Source organism: Callithrix jacchus, chromosome 11, assembly GCF_049354715.1.
Source record: "Callithrix jacchus isolate 240 chromosome 11, calJac240_pri, whole genome shotgun sequence".
NCBI classification, from domain to species: domain Eukaryota; kingdom Metazoa; phylum Chordata; class Mammalia; order Primates; family Cebidae; genus Callithrix; species Callithrix jacchus.
The window spans coordinates 96,028,122-96,050,767 of record NC_133512.1 but is presented as its reverse complement, the minus strand read 5'-3'; the positions used below and the strand labels follow the sequence as shown (position 1 = coordinate 96,050,767).

Here is a 22,646-nt window from a genome sequence, read left to right as displayed (position 1 = left end):
GCCCAGGCTGGCCTCAAATTCCTGGGCTCAAGTGATCCTCCTGCCTCAGTTTCTCTAATAGCTGGGATTACAGGTATGTGACACTGTGCCTGACAGGTTAGTGGCTTTTAAAATCCTAACACTTTCATTATGTGGCTGTGGTAACGTTTCAAAGTTTGATTAACACCAGTTACATTCAACTATTCAATAAATTAGGAAAAATAAATTGATGATTTGAGTCCTTTTCCTTACCAGACAACTATCACAACACAAAGCTTTAATTATTTTTATTTTTATTTTTTTGCAATGGAGTTTTGCTCTTGTTGCCCAGGCTGTAGTGCAATGGTGCAATCTCAGGTCACTGCAACCTCCACCTTCTGGGTTCAAGCGATTCTCCTGCCTCAGCCTCCCAAATGGCTGGAATTTCAGGAGTGCGCCACCATGGCTGGGTAATTTTGTATTTTTAGTGGAGATGGGGTTTCTCCATGTTGGTCACACTGGTCTCAAACTCCCAACCTCAGGTGATCTGCCCTCCTTGACCTCCCAAAGTGCTGAGATTACAGGCATGAGCCACCTCGCCCAGCCCAAACAAGGCTTCAATATTTAAGGATTCCCCTGCAAATTCATGAAGACTGAAATCAGATAGAGAACAAATTAAGCTGGTGTTAATTGTATCAATTTCATTTTTCTTTTTTGCAGTATGACAAACTCTACAGAACAAAAAAAAGAAAAAAAAACTAACCCGTTTAGAATATTCAGTTTGATGAAATGAACAGATTCCTCAAATAATACATTTAAAACTGAGGACATATAATGTGTTTACCTGTCTTAATTTCTCTGTATCTGCCTGAGACATGTTTACAGTATTCTGTGTATCAGTTACTCCTGAACTTGGCACAGGTCCAGGAAGTTGGGAGACACCAGAGAACTGCTGGCCTTGGGAGTGCATTGGAGAGTTTGAAGACGCGCAGAAGCTCCCCTCTGATCCAGGCCTTGGCTGATCAGCAACATCATGGGCAGCTTGACTTGTCCCAAAAGAGTCAGACTGAGATCTTGGAGTCACTGGAGGCTGATCATAGGGATCCCGGGCAGCAGATGGGGAAACGCGACTAAAAGTATCTGAAAGACTAGGTCCAGGGGGCCTAGGTGTCTGGGAACATATATCAGGTGGCCTTACCAATGGGCCAGGCAAAGCTGGTCCTCGGTTTTGTGCTACTTGCAGAAAAGGATCCTGATTTGGCATGAGGACTGGTCTTGTCATTGAGGACCTAGTAAAACCCTCTGAAATCCTTGGCCTTGGTGTTGCTGGTGGCTGAGTGTAAGGGACAGAAATTCCAGGTCTTGGTGTTCCAGGAGGATGAGCATATGGATCAGAATGCCTCTGATTAGTTACAGATGTAACAAACAAGTCAGTTTGTGTAGACGGTCTTGGGGTTGGAGGCTGCTGACTATATGGCTCAACAGTGGCAGGCCGGGGAGTTCCAGGAGGTTGAGAGTAAGGGTCTGTATTGGACCTAGCTGTTCCTGAAGACTGGGAGTAAGAATCTACAACGGGTCGTGGAGTTCCTGGGGGCTGGGAATATGAGTCCTGAGATGTTGGCCTTGATATGGTTCCAGGCTGGGAAAAAGTCCTTGAAGGATGGGCAAAAGATTCATTCATTGCTGGATGTGTGGTCAGGGGAGGCTGGCTATATGGATCATTTGACTGATTATGAGAAAAATTATCTATAGGTCTTGGTGTCAAAGCAGGCCTTTCATAAGGGTCAATAGACAATCGTCTTGATGCCTGTGACACTGATCCATAAGGATCCTGAGCAGATGGAGGAGGTTGCATTGGAGTCTTAAAAGGTCCAGGACCACTATCAAGAGGTGCAGGTGTCAACAAGGGTCGTGCATATGGGTCAGGTATCCGTTGTCTTTGAAACACATCTGCCCTCGGAGATGGTTTAGTAAAGTGATCAGTGGTCCCAGCTGTTACAGGGCCTTTTGCAGTTTGTTCTGAAACTATAGGAGACCGGGCTAGGCCCAAGGATTTGGGAAACTGATCTGTCATCACAGGCCTAGGTGTGTCTGGAGGTTTTGCATAGGGGTCGTTATTTGTCGTGGAGGAAGAACATAAATCTCTGACTGGTGATGGCCTATTTGCTACTGTCTCATTCACTTGAATGGGCCTAGACACTGATAAAGGTGTGCAGGTTTCCACGGGTGCAGCAGAATTTCTTCTGGAAAAACTATGGCCCACAGGAGGTGGTCTAGGAGTCCCAACCATTTTTGCATAAGGATCCATTGGAGATGGTGGTCGAGAGTTAGAGGACCCAGGTGAAAACACTTGTGGTGAAGGTGGCTGAGAAGTCTGAGCCTGAGAAAGACTCTCCTGAATGGGAATCCGGGATGGGGCTGGAGGAGGTGGTGGAGCTTGTGGTTTTACAAACACATCATCTGAAGATGTAGACGTAGGGGTACTGGGTGGCTGCTTTACAAATAGTTCTTTATGGAATGACTGTGCAGGAGACATACTTCCATTACCAGGCTGAGGTGTCAAGGGACTCTGTATCCCACTACTTGGTGTATCTGAACCAGACTGCACCAGAAGATGCTGAGAACCAAACTGCTGTTGTTGCTGCTGCTGCTGCTCATTTTTCACCTGTTCAAGTTTCTGCGTGGCTTCAATTTTAGCTTGCTGCTTACTTTTCTGACGCATTTGCTATTAAAATAGAAAAGAAAAAGCAATCATATGGTTAAGGAAGAAAACTACCATCATAAAGGGAAAAAGCAACAGAAAGTTAATTTGTTTGATGTCAACAGCTACCAGATTGCTCCCATATTAGATTATGAATTATTGAAGAAGAGAAATTATTCATCATACTATGTTCTACTTGTGCCTAGAGCAGTATATTGTTTATAATATTTCAATAAACTTCCCAAATCAACTTAAATATATTTTACTGAAAAAAGAAACAAGTCTATCCTAAATCAAATTTTCATGATCTGAGAACTATATTCTAAAATAATGCAAAGACCTCCCGTATCAAAAAAAAAAATGCAACTTCAAAAAGTAGATTATCCAAAAATTCCATACCTGTCTAAATTTCCATTCCTGTTCATGTTCTGATTCTCTTTGCTTTAACGGGTCTTTAAAAAGCTCCGAATCAACCCGAGAGCTGGGATCGATGCTATCTTGCTGTTGCTGCCGTTTCATGGAATCATTTGACATCTGTACTTTATTAATGCGTAAAGCAGCTCTGTTATCTCTGGCTTTTTGCTTTGACAAAAGGAGAAAAAAATTCTTCAGATTATGTTAAATGTTTTAAGAAACAATATGAAACTATCATGAACTTTCTCAAATAAAAGAAAAAAGTCAGGTAAAATAGTTGATATACTGTCCTTCAGAATTTACAGCACCTCTCTTCCAAAAAAGGATCTAGACACTAACTCGTCTTCTCTCTTTATAGTGCACAGTACCTATCAGTTGAGGATATAGTTCTCTCTATGTATTTGAATTAAGCTTAAAGATCCCAGGGGTGATTTCATATTTTTCCTCCTAGTTTTCTTAACGCATCCTTAGAAATAATGTCTCCTTCAATTTAGAAAAAAAGAGGCTGGGCATGGTGGTTCGTGCTTGTAATCCCAGCACTTTGGGAGGCCAAGGAGGGTATATCACCTGAGGTCAGGTGTTTGAGACCAGCATGAGCAACATGGTGAAACCTTATCTCTACAAAACATACAAATTAGCTGGGCATGGTGACACATGCCTGTATTCCCAGGTACTTAGGAGGCTGAGGCAGGAGAATCACTTGAACTTGGGAGGTAGAAGTTCAGTGAACTGAGATTGCGCCATTGCACTCCAGCCTGGGCAACAACAGTGAAGAGAAAAAAGGAAAAATATCCAATCAGTCTTAAAAAAAAATCTGGGTATTTGAAAGTTATCATTAAATAAATCCTTTAAAAAATTCTGTCATTACTTAAAGTCAAGGTAAAATAAAACACAGCATATCAACGTGTGTGTGTGTGTGTGTGTGTGTGAGACAGAGCACATACACTCTATCCAAAATAATCACTGTAACTGAAAATACATGCACTGGGGAACAAGCTGGAAAATATATATATATATTTTCCAACAATAATACGGATTTAATATGCTTTAAAATGAAAGCAAGGATTTGGTTCCAGCTGACAATCCTAATTCAGCTCTTTGGGAGAAATTAATTTACCACATGAACTGTGAATCTTATACAATTACCTAATAGTTCATGGCAAAGATCATGTGTTAAATGCTCTTTAAAGATGTCTAAATATTTCTCTTTCAAGATGCACAAAGATTCTCTATGAAACCTAACAAGAAAAGAGGTGATTATGGAAGACACTGAGGGATGCCAATCCAGTCTCCAAATTTAGTACAGCTGTTCCCCTATCTATGGGGTATTGGTTCCAGGACTCCCTGCAGATACTGAAATCCACAGATACTCAAGTCCCCTATATAAAATGTCACAGTATTTGCATATAACCTACCATATCCTCCTGTATACCTGTATACTTTTTCCTTTTTTTTCTTTTTTTGACACAGCAGGGTCTTGCTCTGTGACCTAAGCTGGAATGCAGTAGCACAATTCTGGCTCACTGAAGCCTCAACTTCTGAAGTCTCTCAAGTAGCTGAGACTATAGGCATGTGCTATCATATCCAGCTAATTTTTTTCATTTTTCGTAGAGATGAGGTCTTGGCTATGCTGCACAGGCTGGTCCTGAACTCCTGAGCTCAAGCCAGCTGCCCACCTTGGCCTCTCAAATTGCTGGGCCAGCCATAGAGCCTGGCCCTTCCCGTATACTTTGTCATCTTCAGATTACTTGTAATACCTATCACAACATAAATGCTGTGAAAATCATTGTTATACTATATTGTTTGAAAAACTGTGACAAGGAAAAGAATCTGTACAAGTTTAGTATAGATGTTTTTCTAAAATATTTCTGATCCGTGGTTGGTGGAATCCACAGATGAACTCATGGATACAGATGGCCGCCTGTACCCTCTGCTGAAGAGATAAAACAATTTTAAAGTGAAATGAATTAATCCTGCCCCTCAAAACAGCTGATTTTCAATTTTCAACATTCTGTTTCTGTTCACTTGCTTATAAAAATGTCACATCTCTAATAAAATATAATGAGTTAGAAAATCACTGTAAAAATAAAGTTGCTTGTTGTACAGGTACTAACAAGCATTTTCTGAAATAGAATTCTTCTTTATTAACTTACTATAATACAAATAAGGTTCAAGTACTGTATTTAAATATTTAAAAGATAAGAGTTTCTTAAAATACCACATATGGTGCTCTTTCCTGTGAGCTTGCTTTTCTCCACAATTTGGCAATCTGCTTCACTCTAGTAGTCCAGTCTGCAACAAAAGAACAGAGGATAATACCTTCTCAGAGCCAAGCTAATGATATGCCGTAGTAAAGCCTGTTGATGAACTGCTGACAGTTCATCTTATTCAGGCCATATTCTCATGAGGTAGTAGACCTATATTAAGTTCTTTGCAAGAAACAAAATCCTGGCACAGTGGAGGGCAAACAAATGTTTTCTAAATGAAGTGTTGCCTTATTCACAAACCTAGCTTGTAAAGCTGGGAAGTGTTTAGATTCAAGGGACAAAGTAGCAAAAAGGTAAGCCAAGAATAAATTCCCTCAACCACGTGATACCACCAGAACCAAAGCACAAGTTTTGTGAAACATCTGCACTAAACAGAATTCTATCAATTTGATCTAACAGAAGTAAACATAGTCATAAATAAGCATCACACCAGCATTTGTGTACAACACATGGAAAAGTACTGAGTTCAAACCATTTCTATGAAATTCAATGTCATGATGATATACAGAATGAATAAGTTAAAGACAAACACAGAAATTATTTATTCTACATTACAAAAAGAAAGGACACTTCCAAAAAGCCAATGAAAATGAAAAATCAGTTAACAGACCAACAGCTTTAACACAGTATTTCATGAGGTTCTTGAATTACAAAGTAAATTATTAAAGAAAATTATTTTATAAAGCTATAGCTCTGCTGTAAGGACAATTTGTGCTGACACAAAATGATAACATACCAACATACATTCATAAACAGCAAATGTAAGCACGGAATTGAAAAATGAGACACTGCTTTCACAGTCTCCCTGCATCAAACCATGAATAAAGTACCATGAAGACACCAATCCAAAAAGGTACCTAAAAACCAGGGGTCATCCAAATGAAAAGTCACTTCCAGGTATCCCTCTAGTAATTTAAGAGCTTCTGTATTTATAGATAGCTGGGAAACTACTGCAAAACTGAGTCTGAGCAACTTTTTCAATCCTGGTTTGTCTGATACCATAAACGCAAAATAATAAAACTGCATTGCTTGCATATATTCAATAATTGACATTTCATTCATCTAAATGTCTCACTCATTGGTTAATCAGAATTTTCATGATTACGTACTATTATTTTATCATCTGCTTTTTTCAAGAGGCAGTAGTAATAGCTAGACAGGGAAAGTCAAGGGGTAAGAAGGGGAGACAATAATGAATTCATTTCACATAAACATTAGAATTCACTGATTTAGCCTAACAGTAGTTTTGATTCAATGATAGTTTGAGTCATAAAATTTTTTTTAAGAATTACATAACACTGATGTCTGCATATTAACAAGCACTGCTAGGAGTTAAAAAAACTGACCATTTCATTAATTGAAACTAACTTTGGGGAAATATGAGAATGGGGGCAGGGTCTAGGACAAAGTAACATGCAAGATGTCTGGAGATATCCGGGGAATCTTCATGCTGCGCAGCATCAGAGCAGATGAAAATTAGTTAAGCTACCTCTCTATTGCAGTAAAAAAAAAAAAAAGTTACTGCACATGTGACAACGTTCATAAAACAGAGAGCAATATACTCATGACGTACCAGGGAACTCTTCCTTTAAGTTGGGGAAATTAATGTTGGTGTAGAGAACTGGTGCGACTGTTGCCATTTCACCCAGAGCCTCCTCTTTCTCCCACTTCAGTGTGCTTCTCTGGGCATTGGACATTGTGTCATTTTCTCCTTCCACAGAGGGAGCTGATGATGTCCAAGAGTTGCTAGGATCACTCGCCATTGGATTAAAGGTTGAATTTTTGTCCCTGACAAAAAATAAGTATCTTCACTTTATAAACATAAAATAACTTTCTAATATGTGTTCAAGTATAGCTTTCATTAAAATCTATTACAAAATAGCCAGAAGTAACATATTTACAGCAAAAGCCACAATAAATGCAACATACAATATCATACACAATAATTTAAGCAGACTAATTTACATATAAATCAAACAGAAATTAGTGCAATTTAAGTTTCGAAAGGAAATAAGTCTTTTAAGTACCTGGCATCAGGATAAGGGGATTGTGCAATTGCAGAGAAAGTTCCCAGTCCGCTTCCAGGTGGCAAAGAATTATGTGGGAGATGAGGACTAGGCCCAATGAGGCCATTTATGAGTGGCATCCGTGAAAAAACATCTTAAGAGAAAAAAAAAATTCAGTTTGCATAATATTCATAAATAACAAGGAGCTGAAGTAAAGTTGACCCTTGAACAACATGGTTTTTAATTGCATGGGTCCACATAAACACAGATTTTTTTCAACTAAATGCAAATAGAAAACACAGTAAAACCTGGGCCCAGGACCAACTTTTCTTGTACACTAAGTTCCACAGGGCCAACCTTTGACTTGAGTATTCTCAGACTTTGGTTATACATGGAGGTCCTAGAACCAGCCCCCAGGTATAGAAGAGATGCTTAGGCTTCTAAGTCAAAGCCTTTACTGCAATTTAAAGTAGGACTGTTTTCATTATATTGTATAATACTTAAAGAGTAACTTTTGGCTATAAGATTTTGAAATATGATCTCTACAGCTGTGACAATTTCATTATCGTGTACTAGAAATAGCAAGAGTTCTGGAGTCCAAAAGCTTGGGGTTTGAATTTCAATTTCACCTGTTAGAAGTACAATCTATCTCTATTTCTGTAAACCACAGGTATTCTGTTATTTGTGTTAATTAAGACAGTATATGTACAGCTCTAAGCATAGTGCCTGGTATCCAATAACTATTCGACACAAACTAACTCTTAAAAAAAAAAACCCCCACAGCAAATGCTAGTAAGTTTTATTATAAATGGATGTTTCTCATACTTTACTCCTGTTCCTCTTAACACCAAAAAAAAAAAAAATCATAGATTTTTTTTTTAGTCTCACTTTGTCACCCAGGCTGGAATGCAGTGGCACAATCTCAGTTTACTGCATCCCTTGCCTCGGAGGTTCAAGCAATTCTTCTGTCTCAGCCTCCTGAATAGGTGGGATCACAGGCATTTGCCACCGTGCGCAGCTAATTTTTCTATTTTTAATAGAGGTGGGGTTTCAACATGTTGGCTAGGTTGACCTCAAACTGCTGCCTCAAGTGATCCACCCACCGCAGCCTCCCAAAGTGCTGGGATTATAGGTGAGCCACCGGGTCTGGCCCTACCTATGATTCTTAAATTAATGCTTTCTCTAAATTAGTTTTGAATAAGCAATATATCATCTATCACTATCAATCAGATGATTATTGCTAAAAAAATATATACACTCTGGTTTTGACCTAATTTTTATAACTTATGGTTCAGTCCCCAAATGCACTTAAATTTTCATTCAAGCTTATTCACAAACATCAAATACCTTATCGTTTTCTTTCTAAATAGAAAATCTTCTGTTTTCTTTCTAAACAGCGAATCATAAGACTACCTTATGTTCTTTACAACACTCCTTCAAGCATGTAACTCCAGTCCCTACAGTGAAAGACTACTTGTCTTTCTTTTCTTTTCTTGGGGCGGGGGGGTGGCTTTCTGGCAAACATCAGAAAGCCTGCTAGACAAATTCTAAAACAGCTATAACACTGAAAGTCTACTTGTCTAAACATTTTGGAAATAAGCCAACTGTCCATACTGGAGCAGAGTTTCCAGAAAAAAAGAACAAGAACAACAACAAAACTTTGTGTACCTTCAAAAGGTCCTCCCAATTAAACTTGATAATTTGTGGAAATACACAAGGCCCCTATTAATTGCTGTAACACTTACAGCCATACTATTACAGGAGATCCACATCACCAATTAATTACAGAAATGGCAATTCAAAACTGGCTAATACTTGGTATAACTGAAGAATTCCTAACCTGATCACCTGATTTTTTACCTAATGTCATACCATTAGATTAAAAAGAAAAAGGTCTCAAACACATACATTTTACAATACATAACAATCTTTCACCTAAACCACATCATTTGAATGTTATAACACTAGAGCGTACACAGCTCCAGTGTGTAGGTGTAGATACTAGGGCTGATGCAAGTTTAAAAGATTTTGTTTCAAAGACTTCCAGAAACTCTCTGACTTCCACCAATGGGCAGCTGGGTCCACAGAATCAGGTTTTCACAATGACAAATGTTTCAGGACACTTTTATTTACTTCAAGGATTACAGGTCAAGATTTCTGCTTTTGTCAAAATAGAATGCTACATCTATTTTCAACTTCAGTGAAAAGCAGCTTCCATTAAGGCAAGGGTTCCCAACTCTGGAGCCACAGACTGTACCAGTCCACAGCCTGTTAGAAACCAGGGCTCACAGCAGGTGAACAGCGGGCAAATGAGCATTACCACCTGAGCTCCACCTCCTGTCAGACCAGCAGCAGCATTAAGCTTTCACAGGAGCATGAATGCTATTGTGAACTGTGCATGCAAGGAAGCCAGGTTGCATGTTCCTTATGAGAATCTAATGCCTGATGATCTGTGGTGGAACAGTTCCATCCCAAACAATTCCCAACCCACCAACCTGGTTTTGTGAAAAAATTGTATTCCTTGAAATGGTCCCTGGTGCCGAAAAGGCTAGGGACTGCTGCATTAAGGAATGTGAAATATTAATAAACATTATCAAATGTCTTTCATGTTTCAGGAGAAACGAGTTTATTGGCAAGGAGAATGTGATCCAAACTGTAGCTATCTATCAGTGTCATCTACTGTAAATACAATATTACTATGTTGCAACTTTTCCTAATAATAATATTAGCTATTATTTAAGTACTTTATAATATGCTAAGCACTGTCTTAAAAGCTTTACAGCTTCATGAAAATCCATTGCAATAGGTTATTATGTTCAGCACCGTTTAAGCAAAGAGGACCCAGAAAAATTAAAAAGTTTGTTCAAGGACAAACAAGTAAAAGCAAAGTATTTCTCCTTATTTTATTCAAGAGTTGGTCTTTTTTTTTTTCAAGTCTACCATATCTACCCAAACTAGTCATATTAGATTATGAAAGTTCAAAAGTTTCTTCACAACTTTTACATAAAGGGATTTCAAGTTACTCTATGTCAATCTTGAAAATTCTATTCTCTACTTTGTGAACTTTATTATCATTAGATACTATGTAATATGTGATGTGCTTTATTAACATATTATACATGTTACTATGTAATATTAGCTTATATATATCAGCATATATATATAAGCTTGATACAGTAAGCAGTGAGTTATGCTTCATGCACTAACTGTGCCTGGGGTCTGCACAGTTCTCCTTCCTCGGTGCCCATTGCAGGGTGTTACCCACAGCCTCCCCTTTCTCATCAATTCTATTGAAGTTACTCCACTGAAAATTACCAACATCCTTTTCACGGTCCAACGAAACAATATTTTTCAAGTATTCGTCTTACTTAACTATACAATCTGTCTCTGATAATCATCCATTTCCAAGATCCTATACCTCTCACTCAATGTCTCAAATCTCTCACTACTTTTTTCACTTTCACTTAAACTTTAAAAAGAAGATATGAAACATGTAATTATATACCTAATATAAATCAGATGAGTTAGGCATATATTTCATTACATTTAATTAAAAAGCGTTCCTCAGGCCAGGCGTGGTGCCTTACGCCTATAATCCTAGCACTTTGGGAGGCCAAGGTGGGTGGATCACCTGAGGTCAGGAGTTCAAGGCCAGCCTGGCCATCATGGTGAAACCCCATCTTTTATTAAAAAAAAAAAAAAAAAAAGCATTCCTCAAGATTCTATACTCAACTGGAAGTATATTCTCTTAATAAATCTCATCCTTCCCACAACTGCAATTAGCACAATTACAAAGATAATTCCTACATTTTCATCCATCTCCTTGACTAACTGCAACTGCCTCTAAGTCAGAATAGTGTATATGTCCCATTTCTACCTACCTAAAAGAGATCTAAAACTAAATGCATTATACCTCCACTACCTTCTATCAGCACACAAACTAAGTCTTTCTTGATCCCATGTTTCAGGATTACCCTCTGAGCCACTGGTTTAAATATAGTCTAATTCACTCTACTTTCTCCCTTTCCTCACACCTTATATCAATTCAGTGGCACAATCCTACTTGTTGTAATGTCACTGTTTCTCGTATCTACTCCTTCCTTTCAATCAGCACTTTAGTATCTTTACACAGAACCTACTTTTTAACTTAGTCTCAGCCACAATAACCTCATTAATACAACTCTTACTGTCCCAAATTTATTTCCAATATTGACACCTAGAGCTACCTTAACAAAACATCTAAGTGATCAAATCACCACTGGTGTGAGGTTTGCAATGGCTCCTAGAAGCCTGGAGGGAAAGGTCAGTTGCCTCTGCCTATTTCTCATAGCCCTTTATGATCAGTACCAATGGCCACTTCCAGTTTTGCTTCCTTAAACAATGCCCACTTGCTCTGTTCTGGAAAATGTCAAAAAGTTACTATTCTTGAATACCTATGTGTCACCCTATATGTAATTTGATCACACATTGTCCTTACATTGGAACTTCTATTATTTCAAACAACAACAATGAAATCTTAGTGATTCATACGGCTGTACTTGAATTATACTGTACTATAATACACATTCGTTGTATACCTGAAAGTCTACAGTATTAGGATGAAAAACTCCTAAGCACAGGCAGCCTTATTCACCTTGTATTACACACCAACACTTCACAAAAAAGGAAAAAGAAGTCATCCTCTCAAGACCTTTTAAAAATGAGACTGCACAATTAAGTGATTTTCATAATGATTGTAAGATTTTTTTAATAAGGAAATACAAGTTTGATTTTTAAAATACACACTTTCAGTTCAGAAAACATAAAGACAGGTCATTTTTATATATTGAGAAGAGAAATACTGAATAGTTCTTAATCGTTAAAAAAGCATATGGGAACAATTAAGGCAAGCAGTAGTTATGATGAATATTTTACCCAAATGTAAATCACATGTTTGGTCTAGCAAAAATCAAGGCAAATGTATGTTTAGAGGCAAAACTGGTAAAAACTCAAATATTTCCATTATGTGCATTATGGTATTTTTCATGTATATACAAGGTTGTTAGTGAAGGTTACAAATTATTCACACACTTTGGTACTTACACAAGAAAAGAATAAGATACCTTCATGTTATTCAATTCAGGATATAGTCATGAGGCAATAACAAGAGGATATAGAAAAATATTCCTATGCTCAGATCATCAAAAATATATGCTGGCATGGCACAGTAGTCCATGACTATAATCCCAGCACTTTGGGAGGCTGAGGTGGGAGGATCATGTGAACCCAGGAGTTCAAGACTGGCCTGCACAACAAAGTGAGACCCCATCTTTGCCAAAAATCAAAAAATTAGCCAGGTTTGGTGATGTGTGGTCACAGCTACAAGGAAGGCTAAGGACAGGAGGGATCACTTGAGCCCATGAGGTCACAGCTACAGTGAGTTGTGTTCACGCCACTGCACATCAGCCTGGGTGACAGAGCAAGACCTTGTCTCAAAATAAAAATGTATATAGATATAGTTATATACACATCACCACACAACTTCATAAACTCCTTCCTACAGGAGAGTCCCATACCTGTACTAATCGTCCTAGCTACTCATACAGTCCTTAATTCTAGGCTATCAAACTTCAGCTCTACAAAAAGGGAGAGAAATTGGCAGGCAGCTAGCTGTAAGTAGGCAGAAGAAACATGAACAAAATAGGTAAATGTCCACAAAATTTTTTTTTTTTTTTTTTTTTAAAAAGATGGGGTTTCACCATGTTGGTCAGGCTGGTCTTGAACTCCCAACCTCAGGTAATCCGCCTGCCTTGGCCTCCAAAGTGCTTGGATTACAGGTGTGAGCCACCACGCACGGCCATTTCCACCCCCCCCCACAAAATTTCATAGTGTCTACAGGGATAGAAAGGTCACTGATTTCCTATGAAAGTATGTACTGAACACATACTCTGTGGCAGGGCATATCAGCAAGACACGTACGACCCTTGCCTTTAAAGAGCTCACAATGTAAAGGGAAGACCTTAATTACCCAAACAGGTATATTTGTGCCATATGCTACAAATGCAAACATGAACACGAGGATGGAGTGGTGACCAGCTAACCTCTGAGAGAAGACAGTGAAACCAAGACCAGATTAATGCATACAGGCAGCCAGGTAAGCAGGGACAGTTCTACAGACAGAGAAGTGCCTATGTGGAAAATGACTGGAGTGGAATGAGCAGGGAATGGGGCTTGCAGTGGGGGAGGAGGTCAGGCACTGTTACATCCTCCTCACTGACAATGGATGAACAAAAGAATTCTGGTCATAAGGATGATTACAGAATGACAGAGAATTTCAGGGAGACATGTGACTGAAGTTACTATTTTTCTATTATCACAAAAGGGTTTTTTCCCCTATCAGTTTATATATGTGGCTACTAAAGAACAGGACAAAACTTCTTTGCATATGTATATGTACCCACGTATATACACACGTGTAGATATAATATAGAACCATAAACTCATAACATACCCTGATTGTGTATTGGCAACAACTGTGTTGGTGGGGGAGGCTGTGGTACTGGAGCTGGCTGAGTGTTCGCTGGACTAAGTACAGCTGTAAATAAGTCTTCAACATCCTTTCCACCAAGCTCTATGAGATAAAACAATAGTAGTATCAAGATTAAAGGACTATTAGGGTCATGGTATGGGGAATGCCATTTTCATAAAATGGAAAATCAAAACGCACTTACCTGGAATTTTATATAATTTTCCAAGAATTGCTCCTAGAATAAATTAAAAACATAGAAACATTAACAGCTACAAATTCAATATATTGATACAAAATTGCATTTAATTGACACAGAAATAATTGGAAGTTAAATTGTAACCATGCAAAAATCTTTAAAAATCATATTTACTCAGGTTTTTTAGAAAGCCTAGATGTAGGGCAAATATTTTACCATCTGTGACCATTTTGTCTAGTTCGGGACTGAGGATCCCATCTAGTTGTTCTTCACTTAATGGTCGTGAACTCTGACTGACATTTGGCTGAGGCAAAGAGGAAGGATCATCAGTGACAGGACCAATATCTAAAAGAGTAAAGAAAATAAATTTAAAGGTACATTCAAAATACTCACACAAAAATGTATGGCCAGGCATCGCGGCTCATGCCTGTAATCCAAGCATTCTGGAGGCCAAGGCAGGCAGATCACCTGAGGTCGGGAGTTCAAGACCAGCCTGACCAACATGGTGAAACCCTGTCTTAAAAAAAAGAAAAGGAATAATGTATAGCACTATTAACCTTTATTTAATATACAGCAATATGATTAAATAGACAAAAATGTCTAATTCTGAATCAGAATATATCAATTTGGAGAGTCACTCAGTAAAAACTAGGCACAATATATCTGTAAACTTAAGTGCCACATATACTCCTATTTTAAGTAAAAACATTTCCTGAAGAACAAAAGAATATGTCTGATTTTAATTTGCCAATCGCTGCAAAAAAAAAACTTTAAGAAAGGAGTTTATGAGAAATCGATACACAAATAATTGCTTTAATTTGGAAAATAGTGGTATCAAATGTACACTTCAATTATTATGCACAGTATGTAAAAAGGACTAAGTTTCATATAATGAAAAGCCCTAAAATTCTCAGTGTTTAATATTATCCTTTGTAAATAACTTCAATTATAGGCAATATTTTTTAAATATTCTGTAGGCACATTCTGATTATGTATATTACATTTATAAAATCATAACATGCTGTAGCTCACATCTGTATTTTAAGCAACAGTCACATGTAAAAGTGGTTTATCATCTACTTTTTTCATGCTTTCTCAATATTATTACTATTAAAAAGTAAACATTTAGTCTGCTCTTATTTGATCATATATTAGGAACTAGCTCTATAACATTTAGATATTACATATTAACAAAAATAAAATTACTCATTAAAGAAAAACTACTGAGAAAATCACCCAAAGTACAGAACAGCTATACTATGCTTTATTTAGCCACACACAAAAAGGGAAAGCAAAGTATGGATTAGTGACAAATTAGCACTACTGATAAACAGCATGCACCTACAGGTTGTTTCAGCTGAAATTACTATAAAAAAAGAAGACTACTTCTAGTCAGCCATCATCCATTGCTCAGTTTCTTACCAAATGGAAAAGGTGAGCTCTCAACCTGGAAAGTGCATAAATCAAGACCTATAAGACCCAAACCAAATAAAATGGATGATTACCATGGGAGCGGGAAGTGAGGGAAAATGCAAACAAAAGAAGAAACAAGATACAGCGAGACTTTAAGGCAACATGCCTTAAATTTGATGCAATTAGAAAGACAACAGAAATTAACTAACTTGCTATATCCCCTCCTAAAGCAGGAAAGTTGAGGTAGATCAAATAAAATGCTGAGTTCTTTGACAAAGACAAAAACAAAATTACTGGGAAACAGATAAAAAGCTAACCTTGTTCCACACACATACACCTCTCTCTCATATCAGAAACCAGAAAAAGGGTAAACAGTATTCATATATACCTGAATGATCAACTGATTTTGCTAGATCATCTGAAATTATTCCAAGAATGTCATCATCTGTGTTTAAAACTTCAGAAATATCAGCTAATGGGTCATCAGCAGGACCTAAATATAATTAAATACATTTTTAAAAATTTCAGTATTTTCCCAGATATGAAGTCATTTGCTAAAAACCTAGAGTACAGCAAATACTGAGACAAGTATTAGAATAGAAACCTGAGACTCTTATTTTACAGTAAGAATTTTTCATAGCAAAGGAAATAACACTTAGAATTACAAAAATTTATTAAAAATTCAGACTATTTGTCTTGTGATTAATGTAGATTGAGGCAAAATTTAAAGACCTGTAGGCAACAAAAGTGAAAGAGAATAAATGCTATAAGAAACAAAGCAAAAAAAAAAAAAAATCACTAGGAAAGTGACATGTCTAAAAGTGACATCAAGAAATTAAAACACTAGGAAAAGTTAAAATATGAAAGACAAACCCATCACTCTTTAGAAACTCCTTGTGAAGCACAGGCCTGGTACCATCTAGTTACTTACTTCCAGCTTTACTCTTCACACTGATTACTCATTCACTCATTTATTTTAAAAAGTATTTCGGTACACTCAGAACTGTCCAAGGATCATGTATCAGGCATTGCCCAGTCAGCAATGACTGAAACAAAGTGCATGCCCTCAGAGGGCTTACTTTCTCGGAGGGAGTTAAGACAGTAAATAAATGAAATCACTCTTTAAGTGCTATTTAAAGAAAAAACAAGAAAAAATGATTAAAAATAAGCTGCAGGGATGTTGTATTAGACAGGGTCATCTGTCTTTAAGACCTTTAAGAGATGACTGAGCATAAAACTAAATGAGGGAGTAAGTTATATGCACAAAAATGGAGATAACTCTCCAAACTAAGGCTAAACAGACATAAAGCCCCTGGGGATAGCCAGGTTTGCCAAGAGAGGCCAGAGTGGTGACAGTAAGAAAAACTGTGGAAGGGATAAAAAAGAGGCCGCTAGGGCAAGATTATGTAAGGTTTTAGAGATCATGGTGAAGACTGGGTTTTACTCTGAGGTATAATGAGAAGTTGGTGGAAGGCTGAAAGATAGATGACGGCTAGTATTTTAAAGGGAACACACTGGCTGCTATGTGTAGAACAGATATGGGGTAAAAACTGGGGAAGTGCTGGCAAGATTAGAAAAGGGCACTGGTGCAGTCTGAGAGGTGAGGTGATGATAGCACTATGGTGGTGGGAAAAGGTGAGACAAGTGGCTGGCTTTGGGACATATTTTGAAGGCAGAGACAAACGTGGATGAACAAAAGGGAATGAAAAGTCAAGGAGGAGTCTAAGGGTCTGGAACTTAACCAAGAAACCATTGGAACTCTTCTTTAGGCTAGCTTTAATAATTATATTAGTCATTCAGTAAAGAGAAAACTGACATTTTTAATCCATCTCAAGTGTATTTTTACTTAAAGGGGGGGAGGGCATAAATGTAATACTGCAGATCAAATATGTCTGTGAAACAGTCTTGGTACAGTTTTCAAAATAGATTTCATATGTAACAAATCATATTAAGTTTTGTGTGTCCAAATATCCAGAAACTTTTTAGAGAAAATTATTTCAATAATGTACTTTTCTAGACAACACTGCAGTTGAAAGAAAAAATTTCTGGATAATTATTTTAGGGGTCACATAGCAGTTTTTTGTTTTACAAACTATAACTAACTTTTTAAAGACATGAGGCCAAAGATGCCATTAAACACCCTTCAATATACCAGAAAGTCTCCCTCCCACAACGAGGAATTATTGGCTCAAACTGTCAGTAGTAAGAAACCATGACTTGGGCAATATAGTAACACACTGTGCCAGCAAGTTCCTAACTAACCCTACATCCATTTTGGTTTCTGTTTTGAATTTAAGCTGTATGATTAACAAAAATCTAACTTAGATTCTTAGTTAAAAAATCATAGTTGGTCAAATTATAACCCCTCACATTGTTCTCAGCAAAGTGTAAACCAAACATTTTCCTTCCTAACTCTTGATTTTGGTACTAGTTACACAGGTGAATTAATTTGCTACATCTTATAGATCTGTCCACTTAAAATAGTTCCACTTACTGAAGTTATACTTCAATACAGTTGATTTTTAAAATATATACCAAGCCAAACAAAAACATTTCAAAAGGGTTTAACTGAAAGGAAGATGTATGTCATGACATAAAGTATCTGTGAATAATTCTACATACCGTGAGTTCCAGATTTTGTTGGAGCTGAGGATGAACTAAGTAGTGGATCTAAGGAAGGATCCAAGAAACCTGTGTTCATGTTTGTTTTACACGAAAGCTGAGCTGCATCTTCTGATAGATTATCTAAACTTAGCTTGCTTTGTCTACTTGTATCCAGAAGATCTTTTCCAAAGAAAGCTTCCTAGATGAAGAGAAGCACATATAAAACTGGTTAGTTACAAAATTCTAAAAAGACAATAGATTATTCTGTCACGGTTTTTGACAGGGAAGCAGAAATAACAGAAAAGGTTTATATTTAACAATGCAGAAACTGAATACAGAAGCATAAAAACAATATAGAATTATCCTGTCAATTATTTTGTACAGATTCCCTTATTTTAAAAATAAGATTTTTTTGGTAGTTTTACTAGAGACAAAATTATGGAAATAAAACCACACAATTATGCCAAAGATTTCTAGAAACTGCAGTATAAGAACTTGATGAATATTATTAACTTTTAGGATTACTTGCAGAGGACAGCATAAAACTTGATGTAGAGCTTTAATAATTACTTAAGGTAGATTTGTAATCTATTGATTCATATAACCACATTACACTATAAGACAACTTACACTATCAATCTGAAAGAGGGTTTTATAGTCAGTTTAGCCAAACTTATGTGTACAATATTTATGCTACAAAGGCTTGTGGTTTTCTATTTATTTATACATATTAACATTTTTCCATTTCAATATACATTCAAGCTGGGTTCCTTGCAACTCCAAGATCTCTCCAAATTTTCAAAAAAAATCAATACCAAAGGCAGAGAGAAGCACAGGTCCACCCCTTTACCCTGCTTCAACCAGAAACTCTGCTTTAGTCTATTTCCTATGATGTGGTCTATCTGGAAAAAGGATCTTTCATGCGGGACGATTTTGCAGTAGTTATCAACATTTAACATACTCCTGCCAAACATGCACAAGAAGTTCAGGATAGCAGATTTTGTAGTGTCAAGAAGTAAAAATGGCCTTTATGTCTATTAAGAGGCCTATAACTAACTTATAGACACTCATACTACAAAATGTAACAATTTTTAAAAAGTATATAGTTCTGTGTTATCAAAGAAAAGCCCTATAATACGTTACTCAAAGAAAGCAAGTTGAATGATACATACAGCAAATTATAAAATACAGGTCAGGCGCAGTAGCTCACGCCTGTAATCCAATTACTTTGGGAGGCTGAGGTGAGTGGATCACTTAGGCCCAGGAGTTAGAGACCAGCCTGGGCAACAAGGCAAAATTCTGACTCTACACAAAATACAAAAATTAGCCAGGCATGCTGGCACATGCCCGTAATCCCAGCTACTTAGAAGGCTGAGGCAAGAGAATCGCTTGAACCCAGAAGGCAGAAATTGCACTGAGCTGAGATCACACCACTACACTCCAGCCTAAGTGATAGAGTGACACTTCATCTCAAAAAAAAAAATCGTAAAATTTAAATCAAGACTATTGTAAGTTTGCAAAAGTAAATTATAAAAAAGTTTCTGAAGGATAAATGCCAAATTATTAACAATGCTACCTTCTGAGAAAAGATTGGGTGCGTGTGAAGTCTGGTGGAGGTAATGATATATCTGATTTGAAATTTTCACATTTCAAATGAAAAAGTTGTCTCATTATGAAAAATCTAAAAATCCACAAAACGAGAACACCAGGTAGAAAAGGATTTGTTTCTTGTAACAAGCAATGCATTTATCATTAGGAAAAATGCTGAACAGCAGAAAGCATTTTAGATATTTAGAGATCATTTATTTAATGCCTTCAGTATAAATTTGAGAAATCTTAGATCATCATGAGCAAGAATTCTGTGTAATGACACATGGTGACTTTACTGGAGCTTATAAAAAACTGTATCACTCTTACTAATTTAGTGATAATTGATTTTCCATTCCTCGTAGGTAACATAAAGAGGTAGCTCCATCCACATGGTCTCTAAATGTCCAAGAAGACAGTACCATTACAAAGGCTTCCTTCATATCACACATCCACACACACACAAGCTGAAAGTTACTGATGTACAGTAGAGGAAACAAGGCAGTTCAGGAGACTAAGATCAAAGCAGTAATTGGGAAATTAGACCTAATAATCTCAAAGGCTCTTTTGCCAAAGTATTGAACAGCCAGTTTTCATACTTGCATAAACACCTAAAGAAAGCTTCTTAAATTTAAATTACACTTTACCGAAGGATCAATAGGAAGAAAGAAAGGTTGCAATCACAATATTCCTAGAAAGGACTATTAAGAAGGGAGGTGAAGGGAACAGGAGAAAACAACAACAAAGATTTGGAAAGGAAAAAAAAAAAAAAAAAAAAGGTAAGCCAAACTATAAATGGGTTTCTCCCCTGACCAATAAAATGGTTGTTTAAAAAAACAAAGGTGCAAACCTAGGATGAATGAGTATTTGAAGAGATTGAGGGGGAAAACATCTGCAAAGGATATACAAAAGGTAAACACAGGTTAGGCACTTTACACAGACACTCTTACTGAATCTCTGAGCATTTCTGAGAGGCAACACTGTATCACAACTGAGGAAAGTGGGACATTTTAAGAAGTTAAAATCACACAGCTGACTGGGAGCAGAATGGTATTTAAACCCTCTGATGTTAAAGGCTGAATTCTAACATGAAGACTGCCGGTAAGATGTTAGTAGCTACTGAAAAAGAAAAGTGAGGAAGCTGTATGTTAGTTGAAAGGCAATGTATTTTAAAACCAATTAAACTAGTAATACCTAACTGGAATATTAACTAAAAATGTAAATACACCTCAGGCAATGAGGGTTATCTATGTAAGCCATAGTTTCATATGAGGAACAGATCAGATGAATAGCTGTCCACACTGAAATTAGGATAGAAACTCACTGATAGTCTGTTCGAGTTCAATTTTAACATATGAAGAAACAGAGGCCAGAGAGGATAAATAACATGCTTAGGAATTATAATTAGCTAGATGCAGAGCCAGATGTTGAATCTCAGTACCATTTCTAATACTGAGCTGTTTCCACCACAATGGCCTTAAACTCCGACTTAATGTTTACAAAATGAACTAGAAAAAATTCTTTTTTTTGAACTCTACATCTATCAAACGTAATTTCTTCATACTGAAAGATATTTTTCTGATGTCTATTTTGGAAAACCAAAAGAATACTGCTTAAATCTTTGGCTCACCAGGCCTCTAAAAGCAGTAACGATGATTAAAGCAATGAATTTGGCTGAAAACCCTATCTTTAATCAATGAATATAATTACTATAACTTACACTGGCAAAAGAAGTTTCAACAGGACTTGGGTGTAGGGCACATAACTATAAATGGCTTGGAAGACTGAGTTTTTCCTACCCCAAAATGTCCTTGTTATATCTTATGGAATACTTAGAAGTGAACAACCGGAATTTAAAAAGCAATTATGCCAAGTATTAAAGCACACAAAAAAGTAAATTTAATTTTTATGGGCCCCTGGAAGGGAAAAATGGCATTTATGATGACTAAATAAAAACAAACCCAGTAAAACATTAATAAGAACAAAAAAACCTATGTGAAAACTCAATAAATTTTATTTCCTAAATTAACAAACCATGTAAAATAATGTAAAGCAAAATATTACTTGTAAATAGGCAGGAAAAGTTTCTTCAAGCTTATTTTTCCTTTTTCGGTATCTCTTCTTTATTTTTTCAGTGCTTTCAATAACAGAAACAGATTCATCAACTAAAGTATCTGGTAGCTGCTCACTCCAGCCTGAAACAACAGTCACATTTATAAATATGTAGCATTTAAAATTTCCAGATAAATCTATCCAAGATAATTTTATAACTTACCAACATACACACAGTTTCATATAAACAACCTTTTTCAACCAAAAAAAAAAAAAAATCTCAAGGCAAGTTTACTATTTTTAAGTATTATAAAATTTTTATTTCCTATCTATTCATTATATTAGCATGTTTCCTATTTTCTTAATAATCAGTATTTCTTTACAAAGCAAAAACTTATTTACATATATTGTGTTAAAGAGTAAAAATAAATAAATAAATACCCAAAGCTCATGAGTATGAGGAAATGACCACTTATAAACTATTAAGGGAAATTCAGTGGGTACAACTTTTTGTAGAATGTACTGAGAATACTCAACAAAAATCATAAAAATAAGTTTGTCTGTCCTTCAATACAGCAATTTCCATTCCAAGTTCAGAAAATTATTATAAATTATCTGTAGGATATACACATTGCAAAAACATGGCTATGAATATGCTCATAAATATGCAATGAACACTCATTCTTGAAATCAGAAACGGAAATAAAACAAATTTTGGGACTATGAAATTAGAAACAAGAACACAGCTTAAATCTAACAAATAGCAATCAAGTGATATTCTCAGATGCTTCATAATGGCAGAACAAACAGCACATCCCTTCTGAAAATAAGGGCACTCTATCACCAGACTACATAAGTGGACTGACTACTCTTCTGAAAACCAGAAATAGACAAACATTTTTTACAACTATCTTTTTAAATGTACCAGTAACCTAGCCAG

General features: G+C 36.6%; 1 protein-coding gene and 1 non-coding gene across 51 annotated transcripts in view; both read right to left on the bottom strand.

Annotated features, from left to right (window-relative positions):
• The window catches only part of KMT2C (lysine methyltransferase 2C), a 300,852-nt gene that overhangs the window by 46,601 nt on the left and 231,605 nt on the right, over nucleotides 1-22,646 (bottom strand). For 29 of the 50 annotated variants that reach the window (XM_078343416.1, XM_078343417.1, XM_035254316.3 and 26 more), the window contains 12 exons: nucleotides 21,719-21,849; nucleotides 18,086-18,266; nucleotides 15,852-15,956; nucleotides 15,473-15,520; nucleotides 14,225-14,395; nucleotides 14,057-14,089; nucleotides 13,837-13,956; nucleotides 7,368-7,500; nucleotides 6,914-7,128; nucleotides 5,292-5,365; nucleotides 3,059-3,241; nucleotides 803-2,683 (listed from right to left, as the gene is read on the bottom strand). In XM_078343416.1, the coding sequence (XP_078199542.1) occupies nucleotides 803-2,683; nucleotides 3,059-3,241; nucleotides 5,292-5,365; nucleotides 6,914-7,128; nucleotides 7,368-7,500; nucleotides 13,837-13,956; nucleotides 14,057-14,089; nucleotides 14,225-14,395; nucleotides 15,473-15,520; nucleotides 15,852-15,956; nucleotides 18,086-18,266; nucleotides 21,719-21,849 (3,275 nt within the window). The remainder of the gene's footprint in view (nucleotides 1-802; nucleotides 2,684-3,058; nucleotides 3,242-5,291; nucleotides 5,366-6,913; nucleotides 7,129-7,367; nucleotides 7,501-13,836; nucleotides 13,957-14,056; nucleotides 14,090-14,224; nucleotides 14,396-15,472; nucleotides 15,521-15,851; nucleotides 15,957-18,085; nucleotides 18,267-21,718; nucleotides 21,850-22,646) is intronic. The other 21 variants (XM_078343397.1, XM_009002800.6, XM_078343398.1 and 18 more) reach the window with 3 other exon arrangements.
• On the bottom strand, nucleotides 8,852-8,913 carry LOC118143965 (U7 small nuclear RNA). Its single transcript, XR_004728443.1, has one exon. It is a non-coding gene; the product is annotated as a U7 small nuclear RNA (small nuclear RNA).